The sequence below is a fragment of the Panthera onca genome (assembly GCF_046562875.1).
Source record: "Panthera onca isolate mPanOnc1 chromosome E1 unlocalized genomic scaffold, mPanOnc1 haplotype 2 h2.Chr16_ul_6, whole genome shotgun sequence".
Classification (NCBI taxonomy): domain Eukaryota; kingdom Metazoa; phylum Chordata; class Mammalia; order Carnivora; family Felidae; genus Panthera; species Panthera onca.
In genome coordinates, this window is record NW_027675820.1 from 264,401 (window position 1) to 278,169 (window position 13,769).

The 13,769-nt window shown below is 35.9% G+C and overlaps 1 protein-coding gene across 1 annotated transcript in view; it reads right to left on the reverse strand.

Annotated features, from left to right (window-relative positions):
• Positions 1-635: 635 nt before the first annotated feature.
• The window catches only part of LOC145715174 (uncharacterized), a 94,492-nt gene continuing 81,358 nt past the window's right edge, over positions 636-13,769 (reverse strand). Inside the window, exons 2-7 of the mRNA XM_081794832.1 lie at positions 9,186-9,290; positions 4,523-4,627; positions 3,650-3,703; positions 2,431-2,535; positions 1,707-1,760; positions 636-802 (exon numbers count right to left, since the gene is read on the reverse strand). Coding sequence (XP_081650958.1) covers positions 636-802; positions 1,707-1,760; positions 2,431-2,535; positions 3,650-3,703; positions 4,523-4,627; positions 9,186-9,290 — 590 coding nt within the window. The remainder of the gene's footprint in view (positions 803-1,706; positions 1,761-2,430; positions 2,536-3,649; positions 3,704-4,522; positions 4,628-9,185; positions 9,291-13,769) is intronic.

Sequence of the window (13,769 nt, forward strand, 5' to 3'; positions counted from 1 at the left end):
TACAATATGTGGATGATAACTCAGTAGTACCATTATAAATATTTCACTTATGGGGTGCCTGGATGACTCAGGTGGCTAAGCGTCTGACTTCGGCTCAGGTCGTGATCTCGCAGTTTGTGAGTTTGAGCCTCGCGTCAGGCTCTGTGCTGACAACTCAGAGTCTGGAGCCTGCTTCGGATTCTGTGTCTCCCTCTCTCTCTCTGCCCCTCCCCTGCTCGTGCTCTATCACTCTGTGTCTCTCAAAAAAAAAAAACATTAAAAATTTTTTAAAAAATGTTTCACCTAAAATTTTCATCTTTATAGAACAGTGAAATTAAGGAAGAGAAGGCTTTTTCAATATGATAAGCTGGTCCCCTTGAGTGGGCCTACTGTACTGTACAAATATCTCTTTCCTTTCTTTTTAATTCTTTTATTTTTAATTTCTTCCATTGCCCGCTTATCCCTCTCTTTTTCCTTCTTATGGTATAAGCCCCGAAGGGTGACAGTAGACATTTGTTGGCTCTGATGGCAACTTACATCTGAGGAGTTGCTTGGCTTCTAAAATAAACTCTAAACGACACTTACTGTTTTAAGATGTAGCTTACATTTTAGTTTTTTAAAAATGTTCCATCATGTTTGAGAAGAAGTGAAACTTTTCATGCAGATCTGTAAAAATCTAATTTCCCTGGAAGCTCCCACAGACACTTGTATGACTCACCATCAATTGGCAGGATTTTCAGCAGCTTCTCTAGTTCCTTATCTGTGAGCTCAATTCCGAGATTTCCCAGAACATTTTTTAGCTCACTAGATTCAATCTTCTCACCTTTGAAAATAAGAAATTTGGTATACATCTTCATTTCAGATAGCGGTAATCATTTCTTTTTTTTTAAAGTTTTTAAATGTTTTATCACTTATTTTTGAGAGAGAGAGCAAGTGGGCAAGGGGCAGAGAGAGAGGGAGACACAGAATCTGAAGCAGGCTCCAGGCCCTGAGCTGTCAGCACAGAGCCTGATGCGGGGCTTGAACTCACAAGCTGCGAGATCATGACCTGAGCTGAAGTCGGACGATTAACCGACTGAGCCACCCAGGCGCCTCCAGATAATAGTAATTATTTCTAATGAAAAAAGTTATTTTAGGATAATTAATACCATCTCCTTGTTTTCAGACTGAAAACTACAGTAATAAAAACAAACAAACATTTTCAACTACAGAATCAATGTAGATGATAGGTCAAATTTATTTTCTTAATGTGAACAAGAGAGTCTTCTAAAATCAGGACAGACTACTTTCAGATTGAAATTTGATCTATTAATTAAAAAAATAGATGCTTATATGAATTTTTCTTTGAAAAAGTATTTTAATTTAAAAAATAAGAATTATATGATAAATACAATAAATTCATTACTTCCATCAATTTTAGGCTTCACTCTCTAATTTGCTGTGCCATTCTATACTGTGGTTATTAAACACTGGCGAAGTGAATTACATTATTGGCATAAACAACAGAGATTGTAGAATTTGAAAGCAAGAAATCGTATGGTAATTTCATTGCAAAATCAGATAATTTTATATCAATACATGTAACACTAGAAGCAAATATTTCATTAATAAATATAGAGAAATGCCAGAATTTACAAGTCAGTGATGAAGTACCAGGAAATATTAGCAAAAACCAAAATTTAATGTAGATAATTGGAATCCTAATTTTATAGTAACTTTTCAGTCACCTGTAAAATCTGTGATGTTTTCCATCAGTGTTTCTAGAGGAATTTTCTCATCAACTATAAGAGAAGATAAAATCGCAGTATATTATAGATCCCATATATTATGGATCTCATATATTATATAGACTTCAAATATTACATTCTAGATATAATACAAAAGTTTGTGGGAAAACATGGGAAGAACTATAACAGTTGCACTTAACTATGTGTCAGGCCCCATCATAATTGCTAATATTTATTTAAACAAATATTTTTGAACACACTTTTTAGATTATTATTCTACTCAACTTTTATTCTAAGACAAGCATGAATAACAAGAAAATTCTAAACATGAAAACCACGCTATCGCAATGGTGCGGTTTGGCCTATAATATCTCAAATTTATTTGTGTTAGTAAGGGGAAGTTACTTAGAAGTGAATGTGTCTAAAGAATCTGCATTCTTGTATTCAAAACTGGAAAGACTCAACTACTAAACATGATACTTACAGAGAACATAAAAGTCATACATATCACACATATAAAAAACTGGTTTAATTTTGACTTTGTTAACTGGATACTCATAACCTCAAATGACATTCTCTGTGTTTTAGTCATTGATATGGTGTCTCACACTGCTCTTGGGCCTTCCCTTTTCCCTATGAAAAAGGGCATTCCCCCCCCCCCACCCAAGTTTCTTGTAATTAACCTCTCTCTAGGGTTAACTAGTATATATGATAATATGCTTACCACCAACATGCATGTTTTCAGCCAGATCTTTAAGTTCCGTATCTGCAAGCTTTATCCCCAGGTTGTTCAGAACAGTGCCCAGGTTGTTCATATTGACCTTCCCACCTAAGAAAAGTGACAGTCCATAAAGAATATTAAATGACTTCAAAAGAGAAGTTCTTACACTTTTTTGATACACATATCCCATTGTGAATTTCTTAAGCAGTAGATCATTATTCACAAAATTTGCTTCGGACCAAACAGAAAATGTTTGCTCTAAAGTGAAAAAAATAAATTAATGTTCAACAATTTTAGCACAGAGACAAAATATTTTAAGCAGTCAATTACAAATTTAGAACTATGGCTACTTCCCTTGAGACTTGTCTTGGGGACCAGCCTACAGAAACACAAGGTTTTAAATGGCATTTAATACTGAAATTAGTTTGAGAATTAGGTACAGAAATATGGGCTCAGAGTACAGAAAAGTCTCTCAAGAAATGGATGAAAAAGGGAAGAAAGAGATTGAGTTGTGGCCAAAAAGGGGTGTGGAGAGTTCTAGTTTGCTTATTTTATAGGATGGTGTATGTTGAACATGTAAATGGGCTGAAGAGGTTGAAAATGGCCAGTGGGGCAAGGTCTTAAAAGATATGGGAGACAGTGGAGTCAAGGGCATCCTGGTAAGCTTTGAGGAGGAAGAGGGACTTCTCACTCATCCTTTATACTAACATGGGTGTGCTTAAAGATACCTGAATAGGGAGGGATTGAAGATGTAAAGCTGAGGGCTATCACTCTTGCCAGCCTCAATTTTCTTAATGAATTAAAAAAAATCTGGTTGAAAAAAATGATGTTCAATGAATGCTTAGGGAATTCTGGTACTGGAGGCAAACATTATGTAGTTCTAAACAATAGTAGGTTGACTTTTGATGAATGAACTTCCAATTTAGTTTTTTCTATTTATTAAGTTCTCTGAATCACTGCTAATCATTTATATTTTTTCCCATGTAAACATGAAATTTGATATTTCTCTTCCTGAAAATTTCGAATATGACAAGAAAGTGTGGTGCTTTACTTCCAAGATAGAACATCAGATTCAACTGCTAAAATAAAGATTGAGGTCCAAAAAAGCATACATTTGCAATCAGTACATATGACAGATGGCAGCATTCAAATTCATATCTTGGAAACAGTATAAAATGAAGATCTCATATTCATTTGTATTCTTATTATGTTTCTCACTCACCTTTAAGGGACTTCACACCATCTAGCAACCTGTTTTTAAAGACCTTGTTATCATCTATAATAAAGAACACAATTAAGGTCATAGAGAAATGATGTGGCTATTCACTAAAACTCTAGTAAAACTGAGATTTTCATGATTTGCCCTAGAAACTTCCCTCATTAAAATAAAGTTTGAGAGAAAATTAGGGAAAGTTTATAATATGGTAAGTCTATCTAAAATTTAGCATACAAGGCACTCTATAACATGCACAGCTTTTTTGGAAAATATCACCTCTGACCTTTTATCCCCTTCCGGTCTAACACCACTTCTTTCCCTTGGTTGCTTCCCACAACTGCCTATAGGTATCTAAAAAGGTAAGGGTAGCCTCAGAAATGTAGTCCCCTTGATGGCATGAGTCAGCATCATGGGGATGATTATTCCAAAACAGAGAGTTAAACTGCATAGATGGAAATTTCCCTCTACAATAAGTGAACATTTAAATTATTTTGTTTGGCATTTGCTTGTTTATTTACTGTTGCATCTTAGCAAATGGGGATAGTTTGAGTTTCTAAAAAAAAAAAAAAAAAAGCTTAAGAGGGGACAAAACAAACACGGGGTAAAAAAGAAAGGCAAACCAAGAAACAGACTCCTAACTATAGGGAACAAACTGATGGTCACCAGAGGGGAAGATGGTGAGGGAAGGGTGACACGGGTGATGGGGATGAAGGAGGGCACTTGTGATGAGCACAGGGTGATGTGTGGATGTGTTGAATCACCAAATTGTACACCTGAAACTAGTATTACACTGTATGTTAACTAACTGGAATTTAAATTAAAAAATCTTTAAAAGCTTCAAAGAACACTTTAAGGTCACATCAGTATATAAATGCCTACCATTGAAAGGCAGATTTTTCAGCAGCTTCAAACGTTCCTTATCTGTGAACTCTATTCCCATGTTTTTCAGAATAGCTTTCACATCTTTGACATCAACCTCCCCTCCTTAAAAAAATAGACATCATTACATATACGAATTTAAAGGATCATCTAATGACTCCAAACAGGGAAAATTAATCTATGGCTATATAGATTGAATCGGTACAGAATAAAGAGCATAGGCCAATGAGACCTCTCCAAATATACTGACGATGACTTTCACAGAAAAAGAATTTGATCTCTAAGTGCTAATAAAAGAAGTCACAGTCACAATGACAATGGCAAGGCAACTCTGAACCCTGTGAGATTTACATTATGTATCTGCTATTCAATTGGAATATTATAAATTACTTATTCAAATAAATGTATAAAATAAGGTAAGATCTGTTAGTCTCATTTTTTGTCAGTTATCTGTAGTCTTTATCAAAATTTTACTTCATATATTATTTCACTAGTACAGAGTTTGGCCATTCTAAAAAAGAGAAGAACAAAATATACAAATAAAAAATATACCAGAAAACAAATGAGTTGCTAGTAATTTAATGAACCAAGAAATAAATGCCATAACTAATATGGCAATTGAGGAATAATGATGAAATGTAATTATTATAAATACTAAATGTTTTAGATTCATAATTTCTCTCTTACCTGTAGTAGCTTTTACTCCATCCATCACCTCTTTCAGACCAACCATTCCATTAGCTACAAGAAAAGGCACAATGAAAATAATGTCAGAAGCCCAGAAGACAAATTTAAGACATATATTTTAAGGAAACAATTCCATTAAAAATTCCTTACATCTTCATTTTACCTGAGACCATTTAGAAAATGCCTGGATCTCAGGGAGTTAAGATGATCTCCATCAATACAAAGGTCTCTTGTATACTAGAAACTGGGTCAGGAAAAGTGTGCTCTTCCTAGTATTTTGGATGCCATTATAAGCCATAGCTGAAGATACTATTGGAGTTGGCCAGGTATTCTGGTAACTTTACTTCATGTACCCACAAACAGCTGAGGAAGGGACCACTAATCCAGCTTGGTATGTTCTAAGATTGCTTCCTGCAGGAGATGTGTGTGAACTACATTAATGTATCAGAGCAGTTGATACGAAATATGGAAGGATGGAAGAGCCTTCACATGGAGGAGAAGTTGAGAAAAATGTCCAGGGACATCATGCTATGTGGGTAAAACTACAAGCAGCTCAACATGGCTGGAACAGTAGAAAAATGAGAGAAGATATGTCCACACAGGCAGATGGAGCTTGAAGGTCTCATGCACTATGATAAAAATCTTTGAACACGTTTTCGAATGAAGATTTCATTAGACAGGAGGATAGATAGAAGAATGGCTTGTTGACTTCTCTATAAATAGATTTTCAGATCCCTATTATTTTGCTTTCTTATTGTTTAGACTATTAGAGTCCTGACAGCACCCTCTGCAGTTTTTGGTATATTTACGGAGAGGTGATGCTGTTTTAGGTTAATTGTAATGAAGATCCAAGATTTATTCTGACTTTAAAATTGGGCTCTCCTCCAAGTGTCCATCAATAGATGAATGGATAAAGACGTAGAACATGTGTGTGTGTGTGTGTGTGTGTGTGTGTGTGTGTGTGTGTGTGTGTATGATGGAGTATTATTCAGCCTTAAAAAAGAATGGAATCTTGCCATTTGCAACAACATGGATGGAGCTAAAGAGTATAATGCTAAGAGAAATGTTAAAGACAAATACTATATGATTTCACTCATATGTGAAATTTAAGAAACAAAATGAGTAAACAAAGAAAAAAAAAAGAAGAGAGAGACAAACCAAGAAGTAGACTCTTAACTATAGAGAACAAACTGGTAGTTACCAGAGGGGAGGTGGGTGCGGGAATGGGTGAAACAGGTGATGGGGACTAAAGAGTATACTTATCACATATATATAGAATTGTTAATATATTATATACCTGAAATAATATAATTTTCTATGTTAACTACATTGGAATTAAAATTAAAGACTTCAGTAAAAAAAATAAAATTGGGCTCTCCTCCAAGCTTTCTAACATGTATCTGTCAATTAAATCTATTTTCAAACATATCAGATATAAAGGAAAAATTAAAAAACGGCCTGAGGTCATCTGTAGTGTTCACCATCAACTTGTAGATTTTTTGACAGCTTTGCAAGTTCCTCTTCCGTGAGCTCAAGTCCCAATTTTTTAAGGGTGTTGTCCAGGTTATTTACATGAACCTTTCCCCCTTAGGAAAGATAGAAGGTAGGAACATGAAAAAAAAGTGTATTATGCCAAAATTCTGCATGCATATCAACTTTCTATTTATTTATTTATTATGTTTGTTTGTTTAAGGTGAAGTGATTTTTTCGTGCATAGAGAAGGGGTGTACAGAGTTGAAAAAAAATGCAAGTTCCATATGGAACTTCCTACAAGATAAAATATACGCTGTTATCAGTTAAAATGTGGGTAGACTGCAAGAATCATAAATAAGGAATGATACCAAAGTGAGGAGCCAGGATTCATAATTGGAATAAAATTGTCAAGTTGGGGAATGTCAGACAGTATGACTTTTAATTAGGTCTTACTCACCATTGAGAGATTTCACACCCTTTAGCAACCTGTTGTGATATACCTTTCCAGCAGCTGTAAGAAAAGCCATAATTCATGCAATGGGGAAATTAACATGAAATCGCAAAAATGGTGTGAAATAAATAATAATTTAAATAAACAATTTCAAAAATAACATTTTAAGAAGAGTTGTCTCTAATTTTTAGTTTATTTCATCTAATATAATGAAGGTTGGAAACAGAAACCTCTCTCCTTGTGACAAACCTCTTTATTCCAGTACCTGAGGAAGTCTCCTTGCTCAAACATGAGTATAGCTTCCCTTTGCTTTTAAATTTCTGCTTCCCATCTTTATTTTTTTTTCATGGATCTCCAATCTTTCTTTTTTTTTCTCTTCTCATGATATGAACAAATTAGTAGCTTGATAGGTAACAATATGTTTATCTGTTAATGTCAACTCTTGTCTAAAGGGTTATTTAACTTCCAATATAAATTCTAAGCGACAGTGACAGGTTGCTATATACTTATAACTCAATTTAATATTTTTTCTTTTATACTTTTGGGGAAAAATAAATAGAAACAAAGTTGAAAATATTTGCACAGACCTAAAGACCAACAAAAGACCTCCATGACACCTCTATCAATCTCACCATCAATTGGCAGTGTTTTCAGTAGCTTCTCTTTTTCCTGATCTGTGAGCTCAATCCCCAGGCTTCCCAGGAAAATTTTCAGGTTATTAGAATCAACCTTCTCATCTTTTAAGAGAGGGAACAATAGACATATAAGCTTTCGGAACTCTGGTATTATATCAAGTTGTAAAATATGTACTATGAAGTTTAATGATATCCTAATTTCAAGATGAGGTGTTAGGCGAAGATATTCTCAATTGCAGAACCCTTGAGCATATCTTATGGTAATAAAGCATATCTTTATGAGCGTATCTTATGGTATCTTATGGTAATAAAATACCACATTTATTATAAATTGAAGACCATTTTTCCTAAAGCTGGAAAAAAACAACTTTCAGAATAAAATCTGATGAGTGAATTAAGATAACGCAGATTCTTATATAAATTATTCTTCAAAAACATTTGCTTTGGTAAGAATTATTGATGATATCAGGAATACATTATCTTGATCATTTCTAAGCTTCACCATGCCATTTTCTATACATTTCTAGATATTTTTCATTTAAACATTTGTGACCCGAAGCATATTACTTGCACAAGTAACAGAAAACTTAGGATTTAAAATTGACATATAGTCTTGTATCCTAGTGTAGAAACTTTCCTAATGTCAATCCATGATTCATATATTTAAAAATAAAACATCAGAATTTATAAGATACCAGAAATACCACTGAAAAAAACTATTATAAAGGACTGAAACCCTAGATTTACATCAACTTCTCATTTACCTGTAAAAGTTTGCAGTTCCTTCATCGGTGTTTTAGGAGAAGTCCTCCTATCAACTGTAGAAGAAAATTAAAGTCATAATGAGATATAAAAGACTCATGAAATATTGTGAAAGACAATGTTGGAGTAAATATAATAAATCCTAACTTACTATGTGCCAGGCATTATCTTAAGTACTTTATATATGCTTACTTAAGAACTATTTACTGAAGAATATCTTTCTAGGCTATTAATTTATTCAGTTTTCATTGGCTTCATTAATACTAGAAAGAAAAGCCTAAACATAACAACATGCCATTTCAAAAATATTAATTTTACTTATAGTTCTATACTATTTCAAAGCTATATGCATTAGTAATGGGAAGAAATTCAGAAGTACTGTCATCTAAGTGGCCTGCATTTTTCTTTTTAAAATGTGGAAGACTGTCTTCTAGTGACCATAATATGGGTAAAGAACATAAAAGACATTCATACAAAGGGCAATGTTTTCACGGTGACTTGGTAGCTGGCTGCTTATATGCTCTTTACATGCTTTGCCCATATTTATAGCTTCTTACTATCAGTGTAGATTACCATTCCTAAGGGCCCTTTCCCCTCAACCTTTATTGTCCAAGCTCTCCCAACATGGAACTATGGTATCTGGAAACTTGCTCACCATCACCAGGGAGATTTTGAGTCAGAGCCTCAAGTTCCTTATCTGAGAGCTTGATTCCCATATTATCCAGTATTGCGTTCAAGTCGTTGACATTGACTTTCCCATCTAAGGAAAGAGAGTCCATGAAGAAAATTATGTAACTTCAAAAAAGAGGTTCATAAACCTTTTAGAGACACATGCCCTGTTGTGAATTTCATGAGCTATATGCTAGTGTTCACAAAGATTACATATCATTTCAGGGGGGGTCATATATTCTCTAAAGCCTATTCACAGACCCCCCTTAGTAGTAAGGTTAATAATCCTTGTTCTAAAATGTGGAGAAAAAAAAACCACAGCAATTTTAGAACAAGAGACTAAGGACCTTATTATGCCTATAGAGAAAGTCAACTATGACATTAGAACGAAGGTCACTTCTCGTGAGATTTGTCTTGGGGATCAGACTACAAAATACAAAGTTTTAAATATCATTGAATAAATGCTAAGTGAATTCTAGTTCTGGAGGCAAACATTTTTTACTTCTAAACAATAGGTTTTGATGACTGAATTCCCAGTTTAGTATTTATCTGCAGCTGATTAAATTCCCTGAATCAGTACTAATTCTTGTCTGTCACATTTTGCTATGCAAACTTGAAATCTGGTATTTTTTCTCTTGAAAAGTTTGGAAGAATCTTGAGAAAGTAGAAGGCTTTCTTCCTAGATATAAAGTAAAAGATCAGCAGCTACCGTGAAGCTTGATCTTCAGTGGGAGCATAAATTTGCAATCAGTATATACGATCAGTATAGCAGCAACCACTAATACCTTGGAAACAGTATAAAAGCAAGGATCCCATATTGGTCTACACTCTCATTATGCCGCTCACGTACCTTTTAGAGACATCACAACTTCTAGCAACCTGTTTTGAAAGATCTTGTCATCATCTGTAAGAAAAGGCAGAATTTAAGTCACAGAGAAATGTGGAAAATCACAGAGAAATTAGGAAAAATGACTTTTCGAGAGTTTTCTCTTATTTTAATAAAATTTGAGAGAAAATTGGGTGAAATTTAGCACATCATGCACACCTCTGTTCTTCTTCCCAATCCTGCCTTTATTCACTTCCAATTATTAATCCTTTCTTCTTTCACAAATCCCAGTTTAACCTTTGTTTTTTCCTTTTTTGTTTTTCCCTATTGATAAAAAGACTCATCATAATGGAAATGCTGCTTCCTAATCTAAAAGTAAAACCACCTAGGGATTCATTTCAGGTATAAGTGGACTTTCTAAAAAAACATTTTTTTTTTTTTGAAATGGATTTTCTATATCCTAGAACTTAGGAAATGGAGGTAATTTTAGAGCTTCTCGCAGACGCAGAAATCTAAAACTTCTTTTTGGGGACAGCTGGGTGGCGCAGTTAATTAAGCATCCAACTCTTGGTTTTGGCTCAGGTCATATCTCACGGGTTGTGAGATCAAGCTCCGAGTCCAGCTCCGTGCTGACAGTGCGGAGCCTGCTTGGGATTCTCTCGCTCTCCCTCTCTCTCTGCTCCTCCCCAACTCACACATGCTCTCACCTTCTCAATATGAATAAATAAACTTAAAAAAAACCACTCTTTGAATACATCAATATTTAAAATGCTTACCCTTAAAAGGAAGAGTTTTCACCAGCTCCAAGCATTCTTTACCTTTGAGCTCGATCCCCATGTTTCCCAGAACAGCTTTAACGCTACTGACATCAACATTTTCTCCTTAACAAAAAGATCAAAACAATGACATACATGGAATTTAAGTACAATCAAATTATTGCAAATAATTAAACTAAATTATGATGCTAAAACAATAGGATTATGAGCTGGGGAAAGTAATGATCACTGAGCTCTGCCCAAATACATGGAGATAATGTCATTTATGGAAACATAATTGCCTTTTTTTAAAATAAGTTTATTTATTTTTGAGACAGAGAGAGACAGAGCATAAATGGGGGAGGGGCAGAGAGAGAGGGAGACACAGAATCAGAAGCAGGCTCCAGGCTCTGAGCCATCAGCCCAGAGCCCGACGCAGGGCTTGAACTCACGGACCATGAGATCGTGACCTGAGCTGAAGTCAGACGCTTAACCGATTGAGCCACCCAGGTGCCCCAGCTTTCTAAAGGCTAATAAGAGATGGCACTCTCACTCTTAAATACTGAGAACAATACTGAGGGGTGATCGGGGGTAGGGGAGAGGGGAAAGTGGGTGATGGGCATCAAGGAGGGCACCTGTTGGGATGAGCACTGGGTGTTGTATGGAAACCAATTTGACAATAAATTATACTTAATAAAAAAACAAGAGAGAGAGAGATGGCACTCTCAACGGCGGTCATGAGAATGTATCCACAGGAGTTCCAACTATGGAGAACATAATTAACCAAGGGCCCCACCTTCTGCTTTGAAATTAACCTGTGTTTTTTTGCACTAATGCCATATGTATCATTGGCACTGGCCAATCACAAGTGCAGCCAAGATACTAGGGGAGCCCTGTTCCTGGAAGATACAGAATGGTGATTCTAACCAGAGGATTCTTGAAAGCACTTTTGCCAGGCCCTCCTCAGACTGCATGACAATCTAGGATGCTTCCGCCCAAACATTTCTTCCTCTTTCCTTCACCTGGTGCCAGATTTGCCCTGCAGTCTGACAGCCTCCCAGCCTTTCAGGCATCCTCCTTATTTTCTCTTACGCAGGCATTTCCCCTAATAATGTCCTGGCATGTTTAACCCTGCCCCGGCTTTTGCTTCTTGGGAGGCTTGGACTAACATACTCAAAATGACAATGACACAAAGTGGGTATTATAGATCTCTTTTGTCAATTTTCAAGCTGCAGATGGCTTATCTTCATAATTCTATTGACATGAAGAATGTATCACCTCTCCTTTAAGTAATTACCAGGGTCTTTTCCAAAGATTCATTTCACCCTTTATTGTACGTTTTGGCTGTCTTAAAATAAGGAAAATGAAGCGTATTCGTGAAGAATACATCAGAAAATTCTCCAATTTCTGGGCTACTGGCTATGAAAACCTTAAACAAATAGGAGGTAAAAATGATAGAATTAGCCTAGCAATTAAGGCATGAAGAAAAACAGTACTGTAAAAATTAGGATCCTATGTTTACATTAACTTCTCAATCACCTGTGACAGCTTTCACGCCATCCATCACTTTATTCAGATCAACTTTTCCATTAGCTATGAAGAGAAGGGACAATTGAGACATGTAATCAATGTCATGAGCTCCAAAAAACATATACAAAGGATATATGTTGATGGAAAATTCCACATAAATTCCATTAATATCATAATTTTATACATACTTATATTAAATCTGTGAATTTCAAGGATTTAAGCTGATCTATTTTTCCAGTGTTTCTGGATCATTGGTATTTATCAGCTCTCTGGTAGCACTTCAGGTACTGCTGTGAGCCATGAGTGCCATAGCTCATATAGGAACCACTAATTCAAACTAGACTGTTAAATGTATACATCATAGAGTATGTAGTGCCTGGACAAGTTAAAATATCAGATTTTAACTAAAGGAAAGGGGAATGCATAGAAAGAGTCTTCTACATGGAAGAGGGGCTGAGAAATATAAAGTAAAACCACACCTGGGTACAACATATACAACATATACATATGCAGTGCATGGAGAACTATAGTCGGTTCAGCACTGCAGAAGAATAAAGTATGGATTTGGGAAAGGAAAGTTCATACAAGAGAGGTAGGTTGGACTCAGATTATTAAGGGATTTGTAAGTAATTTTAAGAAGCTTAGCCTTTATCTACTAGGTTATATAGAATCATTGAGTGGTTATAAGTTCAGGAATGATATGGACCAATTTGCATTTTATTTTAATTTTCTTTAACTTTAAATTATAATTAATTTTATTATTACAAAATTACATTTATATTGAAATATATAGAGAGTGATGTCATCAAGACGGTGACATAAGTTTTTCCTGACTTCAGTCCCCCTCACAAAAAGACCATCTTGCAAGTATCCACAGACAAGACACCATTGTGAAAATCCCAGGATATGGTTGTGAGGCTGATGAATCTCCCTGAACCACAGAGACTGAGAAGGACCACATTAGAAGGGTAAGACAATCAGCTATGCTCTGGCTGCACTGCCCCTCTCCCAGGCTAGTATAGTGCTGCACTGAGAGGGCTTCCCAGAGCTATGGTTTCTCTGGTGGGAAAAAGAGAGCCCAAGGTAGACATCCAGCTCCTCCAGAGTTGGGGGTTGCTTCCTGGAAGGCCCACCTGGGTCCTGTCCCATAGGTATTGGGGAGGGGGGGGAGGTATCCGTGGGTCTTAACCATTTGAGATCAGAATGAGATGGAGAAGGGAAACATGGCTTACATTAACCAGCACGTGGATCTTGGCAGATTGTTTCTCCTAGCAGCAGTGCCTGAGTAGATATCTGACACAGTGGTTTTGCCCATCTGCAGAGCCAAGATGGTGGTCCCTCTGGCCAGGGAACCATTCTGCTTGAGTTGGGTCCCGAGCCAATAAGCCTTTCTGACCTTGGAGCCTCTTCTATCACCCCATCCAGATGAGGAAGCAAATTCATGGCTCCTGCCTATTGC